We start from the raw sequence: 24,369 nt of genomic DNA on the forward strand, positions 1-24,369 counted from the left end.
GAGCAGGACGACGTTCATGTGCACTTTTAAAGTGTGCACGAGGTATCTGACATGCATCGGGCACGTGAGACCCCACTGTGCAGGGAGGCTGAGATAATCCTGACTGTGTCAGATCTGCTGCCCACTTCTAGCCAACCTGTGTTGAGTGCTCAGTTCAGAGCGATTTCTGTCTTCCCCTCGCCAGCTCTTGCGGCAGCGTGGACGATCATACCATGGGTATCGTCATATGTTGCCATATGCAAATGGGTGCATCCAAGAGCTGCAGAGCCCTTCGCTCAGCCACTGCAGAGACATCCCTGGGCAGCCCCATGTCCTTCCTAATGCGCAGTGGCAGGTATCACAAGTCCATCTCACCCAAGGACAGGTGACACTTCGGCCCCTTTCCCCTGGCTGTGAAAAGAGACTGACTTTCTGCTTTCTTTGCTAAGCTCCTTGCATGTATGTGTCTGTTACTATAAGCACTTTATAACCTTCTGTGTTCAGAGCTTAATTTCTCTCCATGTTAAATCCCCAGTCTTAAGCTGCTATTAAACTCATTTTTGTTTTTTTTTTCACTAGATGTGCGGGCTTTCTTTTTATCCTTCTTATCCCCAAATCATTATGCCTCCTCTGCTGGAAGCAGTTTGGGTTTTTCACGTACTCCCTGCAGTCTCCAGAGCGGCAGCCAGCCTCCCTGCTTCCTCTGCAGAAGCTCCCAAGGGTTGGATGTGGTCAGGGCGACAGTGACCTCGACATGACATCTCCACTGAACACCCACGTCCCTGCCCGTGTTTCTCAGCTGGACTGAGCTGCAGGATGCCTCCAAAACCAACCCCGGGGCACTTGCTTCCCAGAGATAGTGGTTTTCCCGGGACTCGCACTGGTCAGGGTTATATGGAGGGCACGTGAAGACGAGCTGTGCTTGGGTTAACAGTACTATGGAGAAGGCAGAGCGTTTGCTACCATGAATAGTTTCACTGAGCTTATTGCAAACGGCAGTTAATCAGCATTTAATGCAGCAATGTTGGTGAGCCAAGCCAGACATGAGCTTTTTATACATGTTGTTCTTAAAGCGGCATTTGGTGGATTCACTTGTCCAGGTGGGGAATGCTCATGGGCGCTTGCAATAGCGTGTGAAAGACCAGCTGGGTATGGGTCCCTCTTCTCGATCTTTTTTTGCAAAATCATGCGGTGTGTTTTGCCTTTTTCCCAGAAAACCAGTTCACCTGACCTTAAACTTTTCTGACAGAAAAATGTTGTGACTTCACCAGACTGGGTCCAGCATGAGCCATATTTCAGCTCGTACAGATTGATTTGTTAGGAACAGTGCAGTAACCACGGGGGCGTGCGGGCGCATGTTAGCAGGGGAAGGGAGTTAGCTCAGCTCCTGGCTTGTAAGGATGATTTACAGCTTTATAATGGGGGAAAATACGTTTTCAACTAGCAGAGCTAATGCAGTCTGGAAGGAAATGTCAGCAGGCTAATACATCTATGACCTGGGGTAATGCTCCAAGTCTGGTTCCCCCCATAGTTGCAGGGCCTCCTGAAGCCTATTTGGGAAGAAGAGGAAGGCTATGGAGCTATAAAGCCCCCTTGGGTCTGCAAAAAGCGGAATACTCCCTGCCTTTTGGGACCCAAGAAGCACTCAGGGCTGGGTGCATTTCTCCTCTCCGTTTGTAAGACCCACAGACAGCTTGCAAGCTGCACGCCGACGATAAGTGCCAACCTGCTCTGTTGTAAAAGATGTTTGCATAATGCATGCGCGCTTGGCTGCTACAGTAGTCTCTCTGTTTGTCCCACTCTTGAGTCACTAATATCACAGCTGCCTAAAACACGAAAGGATCTCATATAACCTCCCTGACAGAGCCGGCTTCAGATACGCCTCACAGAGAAGGCATACACACATACAGAGCACTTTCCCACGTTCTCCCAGGCGCCGCTTTCCCCATGGCTGCTCTGTGCCGTAGCTGCCAGGCCTGGTGACTCTGCTGCTTGTAGGTGGTGTCACCTCAGCTGTTCCAGCCCTGCAGGCATCCCAGCAAGTCAGCATGCCTCTTCACCGCGGCCCTCTTTCAAGAACAATGCAAACTTCACAAGTGTCTTCAGTGAAAAGACAAAAAGGAAAAGGAGTGGCTCGGAGAAGGCCGTAAAGTAGAACATTTGAAGGCAGATGTGAGGCCACCAGCATCTACTAGCACACGCACAGGGGTTTGCTTGCTTCAAGGATGCGACATTCCTACGGCTGGATTCATAGCACGCTCTCAGGCCATGTATGTTTTAGCAAGATGCCTTGTGATTGAAGCACAGCCTACTGTAAGATCTTGAAGATACGTCTCTGCTTCCCCGCTGGCCAGCGTGAAGCTCACTATCACAGAATACACTGGTAGATACTGACCTCTCTTTAAGTGTCTCAGGTGCTTAGAGCAAGCAAGGGTTACAGTGCAAATGCTAAATATTATATTTGAAAATGTGTGCAAATACAAGCACTTGGAAGCAGAACACGCAGTCAGGTCCTCTCGTTATAAGCTCTCTGCTGGCCGAGCGTGATTCTTATGTTGAGATATAACTCACGATGCGCTAGACGAGCGTGCCCTGACGTAGATATCAGGGAGGCCTGGAGATTCAGAGCTGTGACTGAAGTAATCCAACTATGCATAATTCAATAGCCTTTCTGCTCGCATACTTTATCCATCCTTACTCCTACGTTCTTCCAGCGCTGATATCAGAGACATGCGTTTGGTGTGCTTGGAGGAATGATCAGCTCCGTCTCAGAGTGTTCATATCAGTGAGGGAGGCCTTGGCACATGTAAAACCTGAGCAGGTGATGCTCCGTCAGAAGATATATCTAATATATATTTTAGAGAGGAAAGTCTTCCACTGGGAAACTTGAGCACAGTATAATTTCTGCCTCTGCTTCTGTAACTCTTCTTTCCTCCAGGTTTGGCTGTCCAGTAAACAGAGTTAACTTTCCAATCGCACTGAGAGTCGATTGCTCCATTACAGGATCTCAAACGCTGCCAAATATTGGCCAGCACTTTAAGATCATGCGTCTTGTCTCACCGTATTATCATTAGGATTTAAGCATAAGCATCCACAGGAGAAATCTGCTTATCCAAGATGCCCATTGTTGCTATGGCCTGTGTTTTTCCTGTATCTCTCTGACAAATATTAACCTTGTGCCTGGTCTTCACTGTTGTCCAGCCACCACCACCAGGGCGGCAGTCCCCGACTAAGAACACAGTGAATGGAAGTCCTTCCAAATGCCCACGGTTTGTCAAAATCAAGAACTGGGAGACAGGTTCTGTACTTCACGATACCCTGCATCTCAAGACAGCAATGGTGAGTAGAGTTGAAATCACTGGCCAAAAGTTGTCTGAGCATGATTGAGTGGACTGCAGTATTTCCAAGATGGGTTTGCCTGGAAATACTCATCTAGACGAATTCAGGCCAATTTTCTTGGCTCCTGTAGTATCTGAATGGCAAACCTATGGAAGCTGGTACGCTAAGCTGGGTGAGAGGAAAGTCCATCTGGGAGGAATAAGGAAAAGCATAAGACTTCGTGCCAGGCTGAGGTAGGAATCTTAGTGAGCTGCAGTTGTCTGTATCAGGTGGGGTAAGAGATGACTATGCATGTTGAACTGTCTTACACGACATTACTGATAGATGTGAAAACAGATAAGCTGGAAATGTCCCTGTCTGTCAGAATATCACCAGCTTCAGTGCAGCTAATCACCAGCTTCCCCCAGCCCTGTGCACGTAACTGATAGTGCTTCAGAAAATCAGGACCCACTCATCATTTTTTGTCTCATCAGGCTACTGCGTGCACTGAGCAGATCTGCATGGGCTCAGTCATGACTCCCAGCCAGCATGTCCGCAAGTCAGAAGATATCAGAACGAAAGAGGAGGTGCTCCTTTTGGCTAAGGACTTCATTGACCAGTACTATTCCTCTATAAAGAGGTAAGTATTGGCTGGAGAAGGTCACAGGCCCTGGCTATCACTCATGCTAAGATATAACATACAATCTGATCTTTCACTCTTGCAAGTCAAGGCAGGGTGAGACTGGTGTGTTCCAAGTGCAGCTGTTTCTGTAGTGGAGTTTTTTGTTCATAACATTTGTCGTATGCCTCAGTGCAAACTACTGAGCTCTCCCACTTGCACTTGGTATGCTGTTAGCTGAAAACACACATGTATGTGCATGCACGTGTGTGTGTGTGTGTGTGTGTGTGTGTGTGTGTATGCACGTATGTGTGCAAGAAAGAAAGCAGGAGTCTCTGCCCTCCATCCTGGCTGGTGACTGTTGTCTTCTCCTTTCCCCCTGCATGCAGATCTGGCTCCAAGGCTCACATGGAAAGGCTGGAGGAAGTGACAAAGGAGATTGAAGCCACAGACACCTACCAGTTGCGGGACACAGAGCTCATCTATGGAGCAAAGCATGCCTGGAGAAATGCTGCCCGCTGTGTGGGCAGGATTCAGTGGTCCAAGCTACAGGTGAGCACCGGCTCATCTGGAGTGGGCTGGCGGGTTGCCTGCCAAAGGATTCACTGGAGCTTTGGTAAGGCCATTCTTGCTCTTCAAATACACGGGGAAGCACAGCATGGGTACAGCTGTGGGTGATGAAAACACAGAGCGGCCAAGCTCTCCCCAAAGGCTTTGGAGATGCAGAGGCTGGGAAGGGAGCTGGAACTGCAAAAGCATCTATGGGGGAAGGTGCAGCAGAGGTGTCTGTGTCTGAAACCTGGCCAAATGGAAGCTGGTGCTCTAAAGAACATTTTCCAAAATAGATACCGCTCCAATATCCCACATGCTGCTTCCAAAACTGCAGCTCTGCCTGGAGAAAGGCAGCAGGACACACCCATCTTTGGTACAGTCAGAGAGGTTATGGCAGGAGAAGACTTGGCTCAGTGCCCTTTTGACTGAGCTGGGAGCACACAGGTAGGATCTGAATTAGTGATCTGTAGTGGAATTTGCATTCTCTTGGTATGGAGATGACGTGTCACTTCATAATCCAGAGCATAGCTCAACTGTTGTTGAGCAATTCCTGTGGCTGCATTGTGCAGGGTATTGGCACCTCTGGGACCAGAAGGCTGGGCCTCCTTCACTCCCAGTTCAGCCTTCAGCTCTTCTGTTCTCCTGCTTCTTTTGGCTAATTTGAACTTTGGGGGAGAGCGACTTCTGCAAGAAATTGTCTTCAAGCCTGCAGCTGGCCCTCCTTCCTGAATTTCCCACCCTCTCTGCGTCTCTCAGACCTGACTTACACCTCTCCTATTTCACACTTGAGTCTTGATCTATGAGAGACAAACAACAGAAACCAAAACTACTGGTGGATGAGTCAGGAACAGCAGTGGGTTGAGAGCACTGGACTGGGGCCATTCTTGCTTAATCAGGAGATGAATCACCTCTCCAGAGCAGAAGAGGCAGCCGTATTAGATGTCCCCGTGTTAAAATGGCACGAAACACATAATGGTGTAGCTCTAGATAACTAATGCATCACAGTGGCCCCTTGGGCTTTCTACTGTGCTGTGTTTCTTCTGCTTGGCTTGGCCTTCTGCACTGGAGCATGAACCTTGTAGCATAACTTCTCTTGCTTCCACTGTTTCAGGTGTTTGATGCCCGAGACTGCACCACAGCCCATGGGATGTTCAATTATATCTGCAACCACATCAAATATGCCACCAACAAAGGGAATCTCAGGTGAGCCATCTGGGAGTGATCAGAGTTTAAATCTGAGGGCCTGTGGATGTGTGTTAACCCAGCTCTGGTCCCTGCTGACTTTTGTCTCCTTCATTTGTTGCCGCACAACAGGAAGCTTGTAGCTGGCACCTGTCTTGGGGAGCATTAGAGGGCTCTGCTGCCAGGGCGAGGGTGTCCTGCTCATGCAAGCCTATCTCTGTTCTTGCTCTCCATGGGACCAAGAAAAGCAGATTTTCCAATTGTTTGGCCCTTCCTATATTTGGCCCTTCCTCCCCCGTCAAATGCAGAGAACGGACTTCTCTCCAGATCTCTCTGAAACACCCTGTTAGCAGCCAGCTTCTCCCTGGAGCTGAATTGCTGGAAATTCCCCAAATTCCAGAGCTGGGGTATACCTGGCTGAGATTTCTTCCAGTGAAGGAAACGTAATAAATGACCCTCCTCTTCAATATTTTGCGTCCTGCCCAAAAGTGTTACCCTTAAAACACTCCCCACCTAAGGGCAGTGGCCGGACAGGAACAAATCCTCTCTATCCAGATGTCCAGGTGTGTCTCCCTGTTCTCACAGGATATGAGAACACCCCGCTTTGGATGTTGGGGCTTGTCCAGGTCACAGGCAGAGGGTCTGAGGAACGGGGTGCTGGGCAGGCAAGGGCTGCACGTTTCCCTCACAACATTTCTCCATTTCTCTAATGAACCCTATCCTACGCTCTTGTGATTTCCATGGCATTCACCAGTGCTACCTCTTCCTTCCAGATCTGCTATCACTATATTCCCACAGCGGACAGACAGCAAGCATGACTTCCGGATCTGGAACGCCCAGCTCATCCGCTACGCTGGTTACAAACAGCCCGACGGGACTATTCTGGGAGACCCAGCAAATGCAGAGCTGACGGAGGTATATGGCTGAAGCCATCCTTCCTGGGCATCGTGGGCGTGTGGCCAGTGGGGAAATGCAGCAGCTCTGACCATCCCAGGAGCCCAAATAAGATGGAGCATCTACGCAGGATTTTGCTTCCTTCTAGTCCATCTAACACAGGGGTGGCCAGCCAGCAGCTGAGGGGATATTGCTCCTGGCATGGCAGATTTATCCACCCCTCCCAAATGCTGGCTGACCAGGCAGGCAGACTGGACGGGATGCTTTGCACTTGGGGTGAGGAGGATGCAGACTGATGCTGGGTGCCATGCTGTAGTGCCAGATAAGTGAGACTTAACTATTTCCCCAGAGGAATAAAAGCTGTTCCCACACATGCAGGAGTTGGCCATAGCTGTAGTAGAAGACTCTTAGCCTTATTTTCCTTTTGCGGAGAAGGGGAAGCTTAGTAGTGCTAAGGGAACTGTTGCTGGTGGACATGTGTGCCCACCACTGACCTAGGGCAGTGGAAACCAGAAATGAGAGGTGTGCCTTGTGCTGCTGCCCTTTTCCACTTTTCTCACCCATTCACCTCTCTTCTCCATCTATACAGGCACAGATATGGTAAGCAGCTTTTTCAGAGCCATGATCCTTTCTGGGGATTTTGTTCTAGGCTCACTTTCCCTGCAGTTTCCTCTGGGCACCACTTACCCTGGCCGTGGGTTAGCTGTGTCGTAGCTCCTTTGGACAGAGAATGTTCCTCAACCGTAAGGGCTGAGTGGAGATGCTGTTAGGAGAGGCCACCTAGTGCAGTATGACTCCCTGCTCACAGAGACCAGAGGGCAGATGATCTACTGGGACTTTTAACCCTAGGTTTGTTTTTGCCTTAGATCTGCATTCAGCAAGGGTGGAAGGCACCATATGGGCGCTTCGATATCCTGCCTCTGCTCCTCCAAGCCAATGGCAATGATCCAGAGCTCTTTGAAATCCCCCCCGAGCTCGTGCTGGAAGTGCCCATCCGGCATCCCAAGTAAGTCAGAGAAGGCCCCAAAACTCAAGGGGATCAGCAGGACTCAGCTCCTCTGGCTTCACAAGAAACCAACTCCTGTGCACGGCCTTTCCTTGTCATGGCTTGGGTGCTTTAGTACTCCCTTTTCCAGATCTTCCCTTCCTTCTGCATGGAAAGCTGGCCGAGTCAGGGGTAGAAAGCAACTTGGATTCCTGTCTCAGGGCTGGTTTCCCTTTTCTTGAAGTCTATTAGGACTTATGTTGCTCTGTAACACTCCTGATGTGTCACCTTCTCCTCATAAACAGCCCCTAATGGAGGTATTGCCTCCGCAGACCATTCTGTTCACGTGTTCTTGAGCCTGGTGGCTCATGGCGAAGTAGCCTCCTCCATTCCCCTGCCTGCATCTCACAGAGGAGGTTTGGCTACTTGCCTAATCCTCTTGTGTCCTGGCAGGTTTGAATGGTTTAAGGACCTGGGCCTGAAGTGGTACGGTTTGCCTGCAGTTTCCAACATGCTCCTCGAGATTGGTGGCTTGGAGTTTTCTGCCTGTCCCTTCAGCGGCTGGTACATGGGCACAGAGATTGGGGTCCGTGATTATTGTGACAACTCTCGCTACAACATACTGGAGGTAATTCCCCCCTCCTCGTGGCAGGTCAGGCGTTCCTTGCAGTATGTTGGGTGTGTGTGTAGTTACTGGGGAGCAGAACAGGACCCTGGGACAGTGTGACCTTGGGTGGGAGAGTGCAGGACATGCAAGGCCCCCTTACAGGTAGCCACTGCAAAGCAGTTGTGTTCTGCTGGAGGCATACAGCCAGAGAAGCTACAGGGCTGGCAAGTTTTGCTGTGTCCTATAAGGCCAGCTGGTACTAAACACAACAAAGCTGATGTCTCTTAAGCATCCCCTAGACATCTGAAAGCATCATATGGGTCAGCAGGCACCTGGTGAGTTGGGGGCCTGTGACATCTGTGTGCTTGCTAGGGATCAAGTGCTGAGGGACATGGTGGGGGTGAGCGGGTGCTGAGACACTCAGTGACTCCTCAGAGATGTGTCTGTCCACGGGGACCCTCCAGCTGGCCCATCTGAGAGGAACTGCCAGATGCTCTTCTGTGGCTCGGGGACTCCCCGCACTGGGTACTGTGTGAGTCAGAGACGAGGCCAAGCTGTGGTGAGATGCTGGCACTGTAGATGGAGAAGGAGGAGGTGGGGGAAAAAAATCCAAATCTCACAACAGCAGTACGAAACGCAAGATGAATCTCAGTTCCTTCTCCGCTCTGCCTTTCAAGGGGCATGCTGTGTTTCTCTGAGGGGGTGCATCCTTCTCAACTCTCTTGAGAGCTCACTTGGAAACCAGAGGGCTCAGAACGAGTGTGTGTGTGTGTGTGTGTGTGTGTGTGTGTGTGTGCATGTGTGTGTTCGTGTGCACATGCACATGTGTATAACAGCATTTGGGAAAAGAATCTACGTGGAAGAAAAGGGCTGAGAAGTAATGGAGTTTGGGAGCTGCAGAGGTCTGGCATGGGGTGTGATGGCAAAGGCCTATTGCTCCCAGCTTGCATCACCATCCTCTCCTGCTATACTAGGGACCCAACAAAGAGCAGCTGCTTTCTATGTCCCTTCTCAGCAGCCTGTGGGAAGGAGGGGAGAGGGAGGAGGCCATACTTGCCTTGCTCCAGTTATGGAGAGGAAGAAGCAGGACCACATCTCAGAGGAAGGCAAAACTATCTGCCACGTGTTGCAAGGGTGCTGCCCTGTCCTCTGTGTGCCTTGAGTGAACATGGCTCATTCCTTTGGGTTTCTCACTCTCTCAAGCAGAGACCTTCAGTCCTTCAACCATGTTTTGTTACAGCAAGTGGCCAAGAAAATGAATTTGGATATGAGGAAAACTTCCTCGCTGTGGAAGGACCAGGCCTTGGTGGAGATCAACATTGCTGTCCTGTACAGCTTCCAGGTACCTGAGTTGCAGGACTCACTGTGGTGTTCGGGTGAGGCTTGAGGGATGAAAGACTTGAGACTGGATGGGAGAAGTGTGGAGACATCTGCCCAAGGACAATGGCAGCTACTGATACACTCAGCTAAAATTGTGCCATGCCTTCCTAATTTCAGGCTGTTCCAGGAGCCTGCAGTGAAATTTAATAATCGCTGTGCCCTGGATGTTGCAAAGACAGCACTACCACAGTCTGAGCTCTGCCAGTCCAGAGGGAGTGCCCCGAGGGGGCAGGATCCAGCCCTTCTGTACTGTCTGAGACAAGAATTGGCAGTGATGACATCAAGAATATGGCCCAGGCTCTCCCCACACTTGCACTTAAAGGTTGAGTAGCAAAACTAGTCCTTGGTAACCCAACTTCAGAGGGTGGGAGTCCTTTCCAGAGCTGGATCCTTGAGTTCTGCAAGACCTGAACGAGGGGGCTGAGCAGTGGCATGCTCCAGCCTGTTTGTGCCATCTTGGTCCTTACTCAGCCCATGACAAATAACAAGAGAAACACCCATCCCATGGCTTGTCTACTCAGGAAGGACAAGGGCTGCTTCTCAGCTGTGGAAAAAGGCATTGCTCAATGACTGGTCTTTGGAAAGATTGAGGCAGCCACTCTGTGCTCATTTTTAAAGGTACAGTCCTGTAGGAACATGGGAGTGAGGCATTTTTGGTCAAATAATTCTAAACATTAAAAAAAAAAAGAGAGAAAGAGGATATATAAGGGCTGCCTTCTGTGCCTTCCCACAAGGCCCTTCTCATGGACCAAGGCCCTGCTCATGGACCAAGAGGAGGACTCTTGGTCCATGAGCATCCCTCAGCTTCTGGCCAGTGGTCGTTCATGGCATTTGTGTCTGCTACATTTAATGCTTGATGTACACTTGCATCTAGAGCTCTGCTCCCTGGCCATAGTCCTCCCTACCAAAGTGCCTGGATTTGGCTTTCACTGTCTGTGGAGTATTAACTGGCAGTTCTTGGCTCTGCTCTCTTCTTCTCCAACAGAGTGACAAGGTGACCATTGTGGATCACCATTCAGCCACAGAGTCCTTTATCAAGCACATGGAGAATGAGTATCGATGCCGAGGAGGCTGTCCTGCTGACTGGGTGTGGATTGTCCCACCAATGTCTGGCAGCATCACCCCTGTTTTCCATCAGGAGATGCTCAACTACCGTCTCACACCCTCCTTTGAATACCAGGTACTGTCTGCACCCTACCTTCCTCTAGTGTTGCATGCCCAAAGGTGTAACTAAGAGCAGGGTGGGAGCTAGAGGAACCAGGAGAGGCAGCAAGGAGAGGGACATCACCCAGTCCCTTGACAGGCCCTTCACTTCAACAACTGCCCCTCGAGTCAGCGAAGCCATGGATATGTCTAATTGATGATCCCTCTATTCTGGTGTAATAACCAGAACTCCCTTCTCCCGAGGAGCTGGCTCTCTGCCCCTCCCTGGGAGCATGGGACACCTTAGGCCCCAACGCGTACCTTTGGTTCAGGCAGAACTAAGCGGAGCTCCTCCTTTTGGAAGTGCCTGATTTTGCTCTTTGGTCGGTAAGTGGGGAAATGCCCTAGCAGTCACTGCCTCCCTCCTCTCTCCAGCTTGCAGATTTGAGTAGATGGCTCCTGCCAGCTTGGGGATCCAACAATTTGATTGGGGGCTCCTGCTCAACAAGCCAAGCTGCAGACTGACATGATGGTGCTGGAGTATTTAGCACTTCAGACCATGGGAAAAAGGGCCCTAAGCAAACACACCCTCATTAACCAAACATCCCTGCTCTGGTGGTTTTTCACACAATGTGACCTTTAATCAAGAGCCCTTAAGGAACAATTACAAAACAGAGAGCAGTCTGTTCATTTTTATAATCAATCCACCAGGAACCCCGATGATTCCTGGCCCTGATTACAGACAGCAGCCTGCAAGAGCACTGCATTAGCTTCTGTGCACTTGTTCCTTTCTTCAGCTGACCACCCTTCCCAAAGAGCCTCTAAAAAAAAAGAGATAGGGATTGGAGAGGAGAAAGGATGTGTTTCCATTTCCTCCCTTTTCTGGCAGTGCCTATCTTCTTTTTGGTCGTTGCTTATTAATGCTCATTTTAGAGGTGAGGGAGCATTTGATCAGATGCTGCTACAAGCCACCAACATTTTGTTATATTGCAATTGTCTGTGTATCCTTAAATGCCCACATACCCCAAGAAACCCATGAGCACCAAGGATCAGGGACCTCTTGGTAGAAGAGATCGAGAACTGTGAAGAAGGTCTGAGGCCAGCTAATTCTCCCTTTCAGGACTAGGGGAATTCAGTGCTGAGCACCATGGATATAGCATTTCTCAAAGAGCTAAGCACTGCCCATCAGCTGATGCTGCTCTTCTCTCTCCTAGCCTGACCCTTGGAACACCCACATCTGGAAAGGGGTCAATGGGACACCTACTAAGAAGAGGGCCATTGGCTTTAAGAAGCTAGCAAAGTAAGTTCCAGTGGGCTCTGAAAAGCCCTGGAGTGCCATGAGCTCGTCCTGGTTTTGGGCAGCTCCGCTTGCTGTCTTGCTTGGCAGCCTGCCCTAAGGATGTGTGCAGACTTCTGGGTGCTGGGTTGTGAGCTTGGATTCGAGGCTGCTAAAGGCTTCAGTCACCAAGAGGGACATTCGGAGAAACAGGTAGCCCTTTGAAAATCCCTGTAGACCTTCAAAAGGTGTGTGGATGGGGGCAAGTGAACGCTGAATATTGCATGTAGTCTCTGTTCCCAAGAAGTGTCACTCTCCAGGAAGGTGGTCTTCAAAGCTGAAGGATAGCTTTCTTACTTCTTGGGATTATATCACCTGCTTCTCCTTTCACAGTCTCCTGGGGCAGAGATCAGTCACCATTGTTCAGAGCAATGCTGACACGAGCAAGATCAAACTCTCATCCATATTTCTCTCACTGACTCATTAGCTACTTGAGGAGCAGTTTTCACCAGTGTCTAAACCTCTGACTGTCCCTTTGCAAGGAGGAGGGAGATGGGAATAAGGAATCTTCCTACATGTTACAGAGTGATCAGGACCACAGATCTGAGCAGCCATTGTTTTTTAGAGCAAAGCTGAGATTCAGACTTCATGGCTAGTTCTGCCCTTGTAATGGGCCATGCAAGCCCCTATTCCATGCCAAATGCTCCTAAGCTCCCAGTCAGCAGGGATCTAGGAAGGAAGTGTATTTTGGCCCCTTTGACTGATTCTAGCTTGAATGCCTTCCCTGTGGGCCATTAGCAGGGAAGTTTTTGTTGGAGGTGCTTCACCGAGGAAATAGAGCACTGGACCAAGACTGAGGAGGGCTGGGTCTGCCCTGGTATCCGTGCCCAGGCTGCCAGGTGGCCTTGTGCTGTTCACAGCATTTCCCACGCTTTAGTTTCCTGTGTGCTCGCTATCAGTTTGTTCCCACTCTTCAGCCATCACCTAGTGTAAGCTATTTTCCATGGTACATCTATTAAACATGATCAACAGCTGGGTTGTGAATATACTCCTTAGGCTGGCACTGGAGCGTGGGTCCAGGCTGCAGCCAGGGGCTGGTGGAGAGCTCAGAAAGATTAATGGAGCCATTGAGTTAGAAGAAACAATGGATTTTATTTGTAGCCATCATGTGTGCAGTTGATAAATGTTTTTATAAAAATGTAAGCTTGGCAGGTAAGTTTTTTTAAAAAGAACTCTCCATTGTTCATGACGGGGGAATGTATTTATTTTTTTAATTCATCATTAATCTTGCCTGGATCTGAACTAATCAGAAGAACAAGTGGCGGACCAAGCCCAGCAGTCCTGAGTGTTGCACTTGGCACTGGTTTTGCCGTGATTTTGATGCCTGTTCAGACAGGTTGTGCTGGTTCTGGCCAAATCAAAGGGTTCAAATCTGCAGTCCCTCTCCATCCTGCCCCTCCCCTCCCCAGTGGTCAGTGCAAGCCCCAGAAACAGGAAACTACTGTCAGGGGAAAGCAAAGAGGTGACATTAGTATGCCGAACTACATTCAGAATTGATTCTATAGCAGCGAATGTAAATCTTCATGTGACTGACTTGGACGTGGAAGGGAGCTGCCCAGTGGAGCTCCGCTACTGGGAAGCACTCTGCAGAGACGAGAGCCACTAGCCACACAGCTGGGCTGGAGGAGGCAGGAGGCAACCACCTGGCAGGGTTTCTACCCCTTTTCTCCTCCTTTTTCTTTTTCCCAAGTGAATGCAGAAATGCAGAGTATTTCTCCCCTCCTTGGAAACAGTGGCCAGCTCAAAGACCACTCGGCAGGAGGGCCAGGGGGAAGCTGCACTTCTCCTGCTAGCGTAACCAGTATAGCTGCGGTCTCCACTCCTCCATAGCTCGTCTGCAGGAGCCTGAACCAGATCACCCTGGCATGGGGTGATGCTGAGCCTGCCCTTACTGGACTTTATATTTCGCTACCTTCTGGAGAAACTTTACTTCCAGCTCTGAGCTGTCAAAGTGAATCAAGCAGCCCTTATTTTTGCAGACGCAATACAAGATGCTCTGCGCTCTCCCAGCTCCCCCGCCCCCACACAACTGCCCCTTCCCTTTTGCAACACACGAGGCTAAATCCAGACCTCGGCTCTGACCTGCCTCTTTGGCTTTCCCATTTAGAGGCTTGATGGACCATTAAAAAAGGGTGAAGGTATTCTGCATTTAGGAAAAATAATGTTGATGTCCAAAGCTTGCACTTAGGAATGGCCCTACAATAACAGACTAATGCTTGCCACACCAGGCTCTGCCCCACTGTGCAACCCAAAGATGACTCACGACAGCCTTCCTTGTCCCTCATTGTCGTGCACCCACTGATGCAGATCCAGCCATCAGTAGTAGCATAGAGAAGAAGCCAGTGTTTCTAGTGCTGCATCACCTTGGCCAGGATTAGAGATGCAAGTGACCTCTCAGAGCCTCTCTGCCCTGCTGTCAGAGCTGAGCTAGTGGGGAAAACTGGAGCAAATGCACCTAGTCACAATTCCAGCCACAGGAGGTAGCCAGCTAGACACAGCCCTGCAAACACTCAAATAAATGTACAACCTCTCAGCCTCAGGAGGGCTGTTCCTCTGAGTAAAGTTCATAGCATCACTGGAGTGCAAATCAAAGGGACTACAGACAGCCTTGTCTGACCTTCTGAGTGTCTCGGGCCTTTCTGAGTGATATGTGGAGCCTGGGCACTTCTACTTGGCTGGGACAACCGCAGCAGAAAAGCAGCCAGGTATGATTTAAAGACGTGGAGAAGCCACTGTTCTTTTGGTAGCTTGGTCTCTGGTTAGGCTCTGGCTTTTGTTTTGAAGTTATCTGCTGATCTCAGTGACTGCTGCCCCAGGTTGTTCTTCTGCTTCTCTGTCCCTGCAGAAAGAGCCCTTCCATATCTGGTTTAGCATTTTCCTACTTTCTTCTGCCCACCAAGGTACTTCAGCTCTGTGTTCAGTCCCCCACCCCGATCCAGTCTTCCTCTCTGACAGGTCAAGACAAACAGGCTCTTTCATAGCCTCCATGTTTGGCATGTAACACCAAAAAAATGTTGCAGTTTTGAAGGCAGGCTGTTCATTTAATGATAAATATGCTCTGAATAGTCTGGGCTAGAGCCCAATAAGGAAGTGGGCACTGTCTTACGGGGATTTGTTCTTGCTTCCTAGAGCTGTGAAGTTCTCAGCCAAATTGATGGGGCAGGCCATGGCCAAGCGGGTCAAAGCAACCATCCTGTATGCCACAGAAACAGGGAAGTCCCAGGTCTATGCAAAAACTCTGTGCGAAATCTTCAAGCACGCTTTCGACGCCAAGGTAGCGTACTAACTCCCAGCCCCTGCAAGACTGCGCACACCTCTGATTGGCCCAAGGAAATAAATGACTCTTGGGCAACTTCAACATGTGTGGACCTTCCCAGATGGTGAGGGTCCTCAGCAGTTCCCAGAGTGTGGCCTGGTGGGTCTGCGTTACTCGAGAGAAGCCTGCACATCAACAGCTTTTCCAGCTAATACTCCAGCAGGTGTTGGGGCGTAGAAGCTTGCTTCTCAGGTAGATGGTTGTGAGGGGAGATTTGTCCATGTTCCTTAAATCTCTTTTTTTCATCCTTCTGGCATGAAAATTTCTGCCAGTGATCGGGCATGGAGTCAGCCAGGATCCGTTGGTCCCACCCTTAGGTACCAGGGGCTCAGCAGACTGGCTGGTGATAGATTTCTCCACCTAGGGACTCTTGCTAACATCTCTGTTGCTCCCAGGTGATGTCCATGGACGAGTACGACATAGTCCACCTAGAGCATGAAACCATGGTCCTGGTGGTCACGAGCACCTTTGGCAACGGAGACCCACCTGAGAATGGAGAGGTAGGACAGATCGTAGGGACTGGTAGCCACTGCAGGGATGCGGGCAGAGGAGAGGCTGTGGAGAACGGGGAGGAGCGTCTGCTTTGAGCTCAGCTGTTGCATGCTGAAATGGCCTGAAACAGGTCCTGGGTACTGTGTCATACCTGGTGCTGTGCCTGTCTCTGCCTCCAGCTCTCTGAAATGGGGATATCTACTTATTCCCTGGTCAGCTGTGAGACAAATGACTAATTAATGGCTAATTTCACATGGATGTCACCTTAACACAAAAGGTCCCCGACCCTGCGCTGGGGAGCTACAGACCTCCTACAATCCTGTACAACAGGCCATTGCAGGCTGTGGGGAGTCTCAAGCAAGGAGCAGAGCCCCAGGCCAGGCTTTGGTCACTGCTTCGGTTCCTGTAGCTAGACGTGCATACCTCATAGTCTTTGCTATGTTTTTCTCTTTTTCTCTCTCTGTAGAAATTTGGCTGTGCGCTGATGGAAATGAAGAACCCCAACTCCAACCTGGAGGAGAGGAAGTAAGAGTGCCACAAAACCCCTCCCTTCCCACTCAGAACCCCGGAGAGCAGGCAGCCCCAGCAGCCGGGACAGCCGACTTCTCTGTTTCCCTCCTCTCAGAAGGGAAAGTGAAATCTCAACACAGGTTGCAAGTTTGAAAGGTCAGAGGGATGGGACCTGCCTGGAGAACCGGGGGATGGAGCAGGCTGAGATCACAGGGAGGGCAACAGCACCAAGTCAGGCATGCACGTGGACTCTGGCTTATAATATCCTGGTATAATTCCCAGCCACAGATGTCCCATGGGCAAGGCACTTAGGACACACCCATAGGAACCAAGACCCCCTGCTTTTCAGTGCTGCCCCAGCCACCAGCACCCTCACCCCCTGGACACCGTGGTATACACTGTGCTTTCCCAGGGGTCCCTAAATCAAGGTCCTGCAAGGTGGGAATGTGCCTAGCGTCCCTGCAGGCGGTCACACGTGAGATGTAGCATTCACATGAGTTGTTAAAGCTGCTCTGTCACGAGGGGTGGAAGCACAGCTGCCGACCAACAAATACTTTTCAAAAGTGAAGGGTTTATTAAAATACTAAATCTGTGGTTCTTTTCAGTTGCCTTCTGGGGTTTGAGACTGTAGGGCTGGCATTTTAAAGTTTTTCTCTGCAGCTGTAAGAGACAGGCAGCTACAGGAAAAGAGATAAAAGCAGGAATTCACCCACAGTCATTAAGTCCTATAGCTGAGGCTTTCAAGGAGACACAAAAATAGTGAGACTTGCAGGAAGAGGGGAGTTCCCAGCTGTGTGGATGTAGGTGGGCCAAAAGGATGGAGAGGGTTTGAGAAGCAAGTCCACCTTCTTGCATCATGCAAAAATATTTCTAGGAAAAATAAGAGCTATTATAAACTCTGGCTGTGATGTTTGTAACACTGACTGTGGAGCTGGCACCTTGGAGACAGGGTTTGGGGTTTTAGAAAACACCCATTGTTGGAAGATGAGGCTTGAGCTTCTCGGTGCATGTCGCAGAGGCTGGGAAGTGAGGACAGCTAGCAAAGTGTTAACCATTAGGAGCCTCCTCTTCTCTTAGCTATAAAGTACAATATACTCTGCTTAACTGGGACACTGTTTTACTGTGGCGTCTCTCCTGAGTTAGCATAGCGATGCTCACGACTGGTAAAACGCTGCTCCTTAGTCAAGGTGGAATTAGCGCAGGCCAGTGATGGTGCTGTTTAACTGGGCATCAGAGCCCAAACTTTCCCCTTGGGCGGTGGGCAGCAGTGCCCAGGGCAGCCTAGTGTGGCGCTGAACATCAGCGGGCAGGGCAGGCCCTTCAGCCTTTGCACACCAATTTTAGGCAGCAGCCCTCAAGCGGCCTCCCTGCTGTGCAGCCAAGCCATCTGACAGATCCCCGCAGGGCTTGCAAGACAAAAACCCATTAGGTTTCTAATGGCCTCATCCCTTAATGGGGACAGCTGACAAAACGGGACATTCAGGCTGCCCCGAAGGTGTCTGGATGAAGAAGATGCCAGTGGATTTTGTATGTGGCTCTCACCCCAAGGATCTCCTATGTTTTGGGGCTGGCTTGGTGCAAAATACGGTTGAGTGCCGAGGTGCCACCCCCTGCCCCCCCACAAGCCAGGCAGATTTGAGGAGGACAACAGCACCTGAGCTCAGTGTTGGCTGCCCCAGTCATCTGTAAATGTAATTTAAGGGACTGTCAAGAGTTTCTAAGGGTTAGAACAGCCTGTGGCTTGGTTACCTGACAGCAGAAGTGGTCAAAGTGCTGCTACAAGGACAGAGCAAAAGGGTGAGAGGTATTTTATCTGGAGAAAGAAGACAGAAATGCAGCATGGTATCAGATTGCACATACGGAAAAGGTGACTGCAGAGGAGAAGGGAATAAATTATTCCCTGTGCCCCCCCAGGACAGGCCAAGAGGTCATGGATCTGGATGGTGGCAAGAGAGACTGACGTTAGGCATGAAAAAAGCTTTTGCAACGATAAAGGAGGCCTGGAGGAGAATGTCTAGGGAAGAGGGGCAGTGTCAGGCTGACGTCTGTAGGAGAAGGCTGGAGAGAGCAGCTCCTGCTCTGGGCACCCAGCATACTCCCAGCTCCGCATCCTGCTGGGAGATGCTGAGCTGGTGGCTGGGACCACCCTGAGGTGGGGACCAGCAGCCTCTCTAAGCCATGGTCTCTCAGTGAGTTTGCCAGAGCACTGCAGCCGGGGGTCTGTCCACAGCTGAGGTTTTTCATTGTGATCGTGTATTCAGTTCCATGTGCCCAACACTAGACAGTACAGCAAGGGTTTTCCGAGAGTTTTCAAAGACATTCATATGCCACTACATCCCTTGCAGCGATTGAGGGAAAATGGCACTCCAGGCCATCAGAGGTGTGCAAGATAGTTCATGAATTCTGGGTGATCCAAATGATTATTACAGAAATAATGTGGGTAGGTTGCTATACCTGGACCCAGCTGCTGCAGAATAGTGACACGGCAACATTTGGGACTGACCCTGTAAAACATTGTCATGTTTTGGTGAAGGGGAAGAGACCCCTTTTGCACCATGGCTGAAGTTTTGGGCTGTACTTGTGCTCCTTTGAGACCTGGTGGGCACTGGCCTGACAGGACCAGGCTTTCCAGGCTCTTCAGCTGCAACATCAGAGCTGCCCAGGTACCTCCAGCAGGTTACGTGCCTCGTGCCCATCTAAACCTGTGGGCCAGGTTACTCTGCCTTCGCTACGTAACCGCTGGTGAGGACATCGCCCAGGGAGAGCAGAGAAGGATATAGCCCCATCCAGATGGAGTGAAGCAAGAGTCTGAGGAGAAGAAAGAAGGGGAGAAGATCAGGAGAGGTCTGGGAAAGAGCAGGTTGCCAGGAGCAGCTCCAGAGCAGAGGTGGCAAGCATGGGGCTCTACAGTCCTGGCAGTTATTTTGCTTACAGGGTTCAGTCTCCTCTACATAGTGTGTTGGGTGCAGGAGGTCTGCTGTGACTCATCCACACACTACTGCCTCATTGCAGTATATTCTTGCAGTATATTTAGAAACTCTTGTGTAGTGCAATTTCTGAAGATGGTTCAATTCAGAAATACTTCTGCTGTTTTCAGATTTTTTTTCTCCTCTTCCCTTCCCCCTCCTCTTACTTTTTTTTCCCTTCCTATGAATGGAAAAACCTTCAAAAATATATATTCATACATACACCCAACCTTGCATATAGCGAGGGAAGGGCAGTTAAAACCAAAGGTACTGTCAGCTCTGCACAGCTGGTGACAGTGTGATGGGCAACATCTGGCTCTGACTGGAGGACCCCATAGAGCAGACCAGACCCCAGCCAGGGGGAATGTAATGTGCTGGCTGCCTGGGGAGCACGTGGCCTGGTGGGAACCACATCCATACTATCACCACTGTAATATTCAATGCTGTTACTGTTCACAGGAGCTACAAGGTCCGTTTTAACAGTGTCTCCTCTTACTCGGATGCACGAAAATCTTCAAGTGACGGGCCTGACTCCAGGGACAACTTTGAAAGCACGGGGCCCCTGGCTAATGTCAGGTAAACAGGTTGGAGTGGGAGACAATCATTTCTTGCTAGTCCAGGCAGAAAAGATTAAGCCTGCCTTCAGGAGCTGCAGAAGGCACAGAGCTGGTGCTGCTGCTGTACAGAGCCCCTTTCTCCTACTGCAGCTCTTTCCTAAAACATGATGCATTTTTGTAGTGTACAAATCACTCCATACTCTCCCAGGTTGGTGCTGGCCGCGGCAGTGTGGGAGGGGGAGGCAGCAGTGTCCCAAGTGTCACAGTGTCCCTTCAGGCTCTGTAGCCACTGCCGTGTCACCTCTCTGCAGGTTCTCTGTGTTTGGGCTGGGATCGCGTGCCTACCCCCATTTCTGCGCCTTTGCCCGGGCAGTAGACACCCTCCTGGAGGAGCTGGGTGGAGAGAGGATCCTCCGCATGGGAGAAGGGGATGAGCTCTGTGGCCAGGAGGAGTCCTTCAGGACCTGGGCCAAGAAGGTCTTCAAGGTAGCCCTCTTCCTTTGTGCTTCAGGGAGGAGCAGAGGGGAGAAGGACACAGGGCCAGAGCCTGCAAAGCCCTGGTTAGAGCTGGATCTAAACCCAGCCTCTCCTTCCCTACATCAGGAACCTAAGTGTATCGGGGAGTGTGGCCCACAATAAAGAAACACAATTTCTTGAAGTTCCCCAAATTTTGGTGGAGCTGAAGCTCTGATTTGAGCTATACAGTTGCCAGAGGGTGCTGGATTCCTCTCCAGTTGTCTGAGACGCCCAGGGGAGGAGGACATCCCAAGACGTGCCCCTGCTTGCTGTGGTCTAGCACAACCCCCTCGTAGCATCCCTTCAACAAATGTTGGCTGAGGTGGGGTGGGACGAGGGAGTCCTGCCTGGAGGGTTGTGGGGCTGGGCCAGATGTTACGGAAAGCCTGGGTGAAGCAGGGAGTTGCGTGAGAGCCTGGTGCGTGCTGCAGGCAGCGTGCGATGTGTTCTGCGTGGGCGACGACGTGAACATCGAGAAAGCCAACAACTCCCTTATCAGCAATGACCGGAGCTGGAAGAGGAGCAAGTTTCGCCTGACCTACGTGGCCGAGGCCCCTGAGCTCACACAAGGTACAGACGCGGGGTCACCCAGGAGGGCCCTGGACATGGGCCAGGTTGAGGAGGAACCAAGATGCACTTACTGGGGGCAAACAGGCCAAACCTTCTCACCCAAATTCCCCGTCCTCCTCAATTTCTATGTTAAATTCACAGCATTTCAGCCCTGCCTCTCCCCACTATCCCATGGCTGTGCCTGAGGAGCTGTTTGTGGCAGTCTCAAGCCTCTGGCTGCTGGCTGGTTCTTCTCTGTATCTGGGTAACCGAAATGTTAGGATACAATCCGATTTCCCTCCTCCTGACCCCTTTTTCGAAGCAAAGAGCTGGAAATCTGGGAGCTTTCCAAACTCTTTGTCCAAAGCCTGCTCCTCTGAGCGTTGCGTTGTAGTAGCAGGTCCAGCCCACCGACACATGGCCCCACAGCACGGCTCCTGCAGCTGATGATCTGTAGCACTGGCTTAGCTCTTCCTAAATTCAGGTGCTTAGTTACAGCCAGGTGGTACTGGCAGAGAGTGGTGCATGCCTGCACATGAAGGCACATCTCTGCTCCTCGTGTGGGAGCTTTCTGAGGCCTCCTCAGTCAATAACAAAACAGAGCATGCATTTGGTTCCTTCTTGTGGCTTCTGACTCTCTAAGCCCTCTGGGGTCCCTGGAGTTTTGAAGGAGAGGCGGTGGTGGACAATGGCCCTGCAAAAGCCGGAAGCCATCTGCTTTGGCCAGTCTCTGCTGCTTTGGTTCACTGACTCTTCTCCTTCACAGGCCTATACAGCATTCACAAAAAACGAGTCTTTGCAGCCCGGCTTATAACACGCCAGAACCTGCAGAGTCCAAAATCCAGGTAGGAGGTGTAGGTGTCCCGAGGCCTGTGGGAGGTGAACGCACTCATTTTGCACCCAAACATATTTGCACACAAAGTGTCGCATATATCTCTTGAACCCTAAATGTCCCATGGATACCATCTTTGTGCAAGTCTGGCCTAAATTATAATGTAGATTGAAAGCTATGCTAACCCAGTGAAGTGTTTCCTAGCTTCTAATACAACAGAAACTCTACCACTACATAAATTAGCCTCTTGCCTATAAAGACGAGGAAAAGATGGGTTGCTGTACTTATAGAGTGGCAGCATGTATTTAAAGAAAGGATAAAATTGCTGAAACAAGAGGCTAAATGATCTTCCCTTTTTTAACATTCCCTGACTGTGAGTCAGCAGCTGGGAAGGGAGAGGGTGTTGCAGTGTGAGCGTCGCACCTGGCCCTTTGTAGCTCGTGATGGTGATTTCGGTGATGTGCCAGTGGGGCATGAGCACCAGGGCTTAGACCTACCACCATCGCCCGGCACACCCAGTGGCTCTCAAAGTTGTAGAGGACAGAGCTCAGCGACTCCCTGAAAGACTCCTCAAAAACATGTCCTGATTTTTGTCCTTTCCCTGTAGTCGTTCAACGATTTTTGTGCGACTTCACACCAACGGACACCAGGAACTGCAGTACCTGCCAGGGGACCACTTAGGTGTGTTTCCAGGAAACCATGAAGACTTGGTCAATGCCTTGATCGACAAGCTAGAAGACGCCCCTCCAGCCAACCAGCTAGTGAAGGTGGAGCTCCTGGAGGAGAGGAACACAGCTCTAGGTAACCAGGGCCAGCACAGAGATGCAGCCTTGGCATAGACGGAGTCTCTCCTCCTCACCCATCCTCCCACAGTGGTTGCTGTAGCTTCTCAGAGATATAGATGACCCTGAAAGGAATCATTTCCCATCTCACTAGTGCATTTGCCTGGATTGGGAGCACCTCCTTTCGCCTTCTTCTGCCCACATCCATTGCTAATCTGCCCTCAGAACATAGGCCAAAGGTTTGAAGGGTGAGCAGGGGTCTGGGGAAGATATTTCCTAGATTTTCAGACAGACTAAAGGCATTTACATTCTCATGGGACAAGCAAACTCTAGGGCTGGAAAGAAGAGTTAAGGGATCTCAATAGACCATCCCAATATTATATTTTGAGAATGGGTTTGATGCCCTGCTGCCATGCATGTTGCAACAGAAGATGGAAAATGGCATTAAGTCAGAGTGACCGAGGCTGAAGGTGACTCTGTATTTCTGCAGTTTGTACGGTGCCTCGCTTTTAGCATGAGGATATCTCATTGACTCTTCTTTCTAACTCTTCATCATTCACTGTCTCAGAGCGGAGCAGGGTGAATGAAAGCAAGGATTTGTCCACTTTGGCTCTTACGCTCAGCTGATCCCATGGTTGTGCTGGATTCCCTCCTGGCAGGTGTCATCAGTAACTGGACAGATGAGAACCGCGTCCCACCTTGCACCATCTTCCAGGCATTTAAGTACTATTTGGACATCACCACCCCTCCCACCCCCCTGCTGCTGCAGCAGTTTGCTTTACTGGCAACCAGTGACAAGGAGAAGAAATGTCTTCAGGTCCTTAGCAAGGTAAAGCCTCAAATCCCATTAGCGGGGACTCATAGGGGCTGTTGTGCTGACTTTATGGAGTAAGCAGTCAGATTTCCTCCACTTTTACATGTGGGTGTCCATGGACCCTCATGGGACGAATGTGACCAGGAAGGACAGCGTATACAAGAGTCACTGTCAATAATTTTCATTCTCAGAGGTGAGAGCAGGTTTCCTTAAAGGTGGCCCTTTATGAGAATAGAAATGGTTCATGACATGCCCCAGGCTACAGTCCTTCCTCTTCAGCATCATCTTCCACGTGGCTCCTTCCCCCAGGACTGTTTGCTCTATTTAGTAGCCCAGTCCTTCAGCCCCAGATAAAATAACTTCTGGGTGTAGCCTCAACTCCCCAACACAAATGAAGACTTTGAATCCAAGTGGCCTGAAAACAGGTAGGTGATCTGTAGCACAGATGGGTGCCAAAGCCAGATCCCTTACCGCTAAATGCTGTGCTTGAACCCCAGGTTTCTCAAGACCCTGGGGAAAGGCAGGGATTTTTTATTCCGTGACATATACGTGTGATTCTGCTGAGACCTTGGACAGCAGAGCTCCTCCTGCCTGCCTTCGCTTTCACCCGCCTCTGCCCTGCCACAGGCCTGGTGGGAAACTGGTTGAGACACCAGGTTTGGAGGAAGGAGATGCTGTAGCTCTCACCTCCCTTCCTTCCCCGGCTGCAGGGTTTACAGGAGTATGAGGAATGGAAATGGTCCAAGAATCCCACCATCGTGGAGGTGCTGGAGGAATTCCCCTCTGTGCAGATGCCCTCTACGCTCCTGCTCACGCAGCTTCCCCTGCTCCAGCCGCGCTACTACTCCATCAGCTCCTCCCCAGAGATGTACCCAGGCGAGGTCCACCTCACCGTGGCAGTGGTCTCCTACCGCACTAGAGGTACCATGGAGGGGAGCTCATGCAGGGGTCTGTGGAGACAGGCTAGGTGTGGGGACCAGGGAGAAGAATGTTAACATATGGGAAACAGCAGCATGTCTTTGGCAGACAGATGTTATTTT

At 50.5% G+C, this 24,369-nt stretch overlaps 1 protein-coding gene across 1 annotated transcript in view; it reads left to right on the forward strand.

Annotated features, from left to right (window-relative positions):
- The window catches only part of NOS1 (nitric oxide synthase 1), an 81,190-nt gene that overhangs the window by 51,119 nt on the left and 5,702 nt on the right, over positions 1 to 24,369 (forward strand). Inside the window, exons 4-23 of the mRNA XM_068911058.1 lie at positions 3,181 to 3,318; positions 3,792 to 3,937; positions 4,306 to 4,468; positions 5,580 to 5,671; positions 6,424 to 6,565; positions 7,411 to 7,550; positions 7,983 to 8,157; positions 9,377 to 9,478; positions 10,502 to 10,696; positions 11,874 to 11,959; positions 15,125 to 15,269; positions 15,707 to 15,811; positions 16,270 to 16,328; positions 19,739 to 19,855; positions 20,148 to 20,322; positions 20,784 to 20,922; positions 21,668 to 21,746; positions 22,341 to 22,534; positions 23,175 to 23,344; positions 24,040 to 24,250. Of these exons, the coding sequence (XP_068767159.1) occupies positions 3,181 to 3,318; positions 3,792 to 3,937; positions 4,306 to 4,468; positions 5,580 to 5,671; positions 6,424 to 6,565; positions 7,411 to 7,550; positions 7,983 to 8,157; positions 9,377 to 9,478; positions 10,502 to 10,696; positions 11,874 to 11,959; positions 15,125 to 15,269; positions 15,707 to 15,811; positions 16,270 to 16,328; positions 19,739 to 19,855; positions 20,148 to 20,322; positions 20,784 to 20,922; positions 21,668 to 21,746; positions 22,341 to 22,534; positions 23,175 to 23,344; positions 24,040 to 24,250 (2,773 nt within the window). The remainder of the gene's footprint in view (positions 1 to 3,180; positions 3,319 to 3,791; positions 3,938 to 4,305; positions 4,469 to 5,579; positions 5,672 to 6,423; positions 6,566 to 7,410; positions 7,551 to 7,982; positions 8,158 to 9,376; positions 9,479 to 10,501; positions 10,697 to 11,873; positions 11,960 to 15,124; positions 15,270 to 15,706; positions 15,812 to 16,269; positions 16,329 to 19,738; positions 19,856 to 20,147; positions 20,323 to 20,783; positions 20,923 to 21,667; positions 21,747 to 22,340; positions 22,535 to 23,174; positions 23,345 to 24,039; positions 24,251 to 24,369) is intronic.

Source organism: Struthio camelus, chromosome 17 (assembly GCF_040807025.1).
Source record: "Struthio camelus isolate bStrCam1 chromosome 17, bStrCam1.hap1, whole genome shotgun sequence".
In the NCBI taxonomy this organism is placed as follows: domain Eukaryota; kingdom Metazoa; phylum Chordata; class Aves; order Struthioniformes; family Struthionidae; genus Struthio; species Struthio camelus.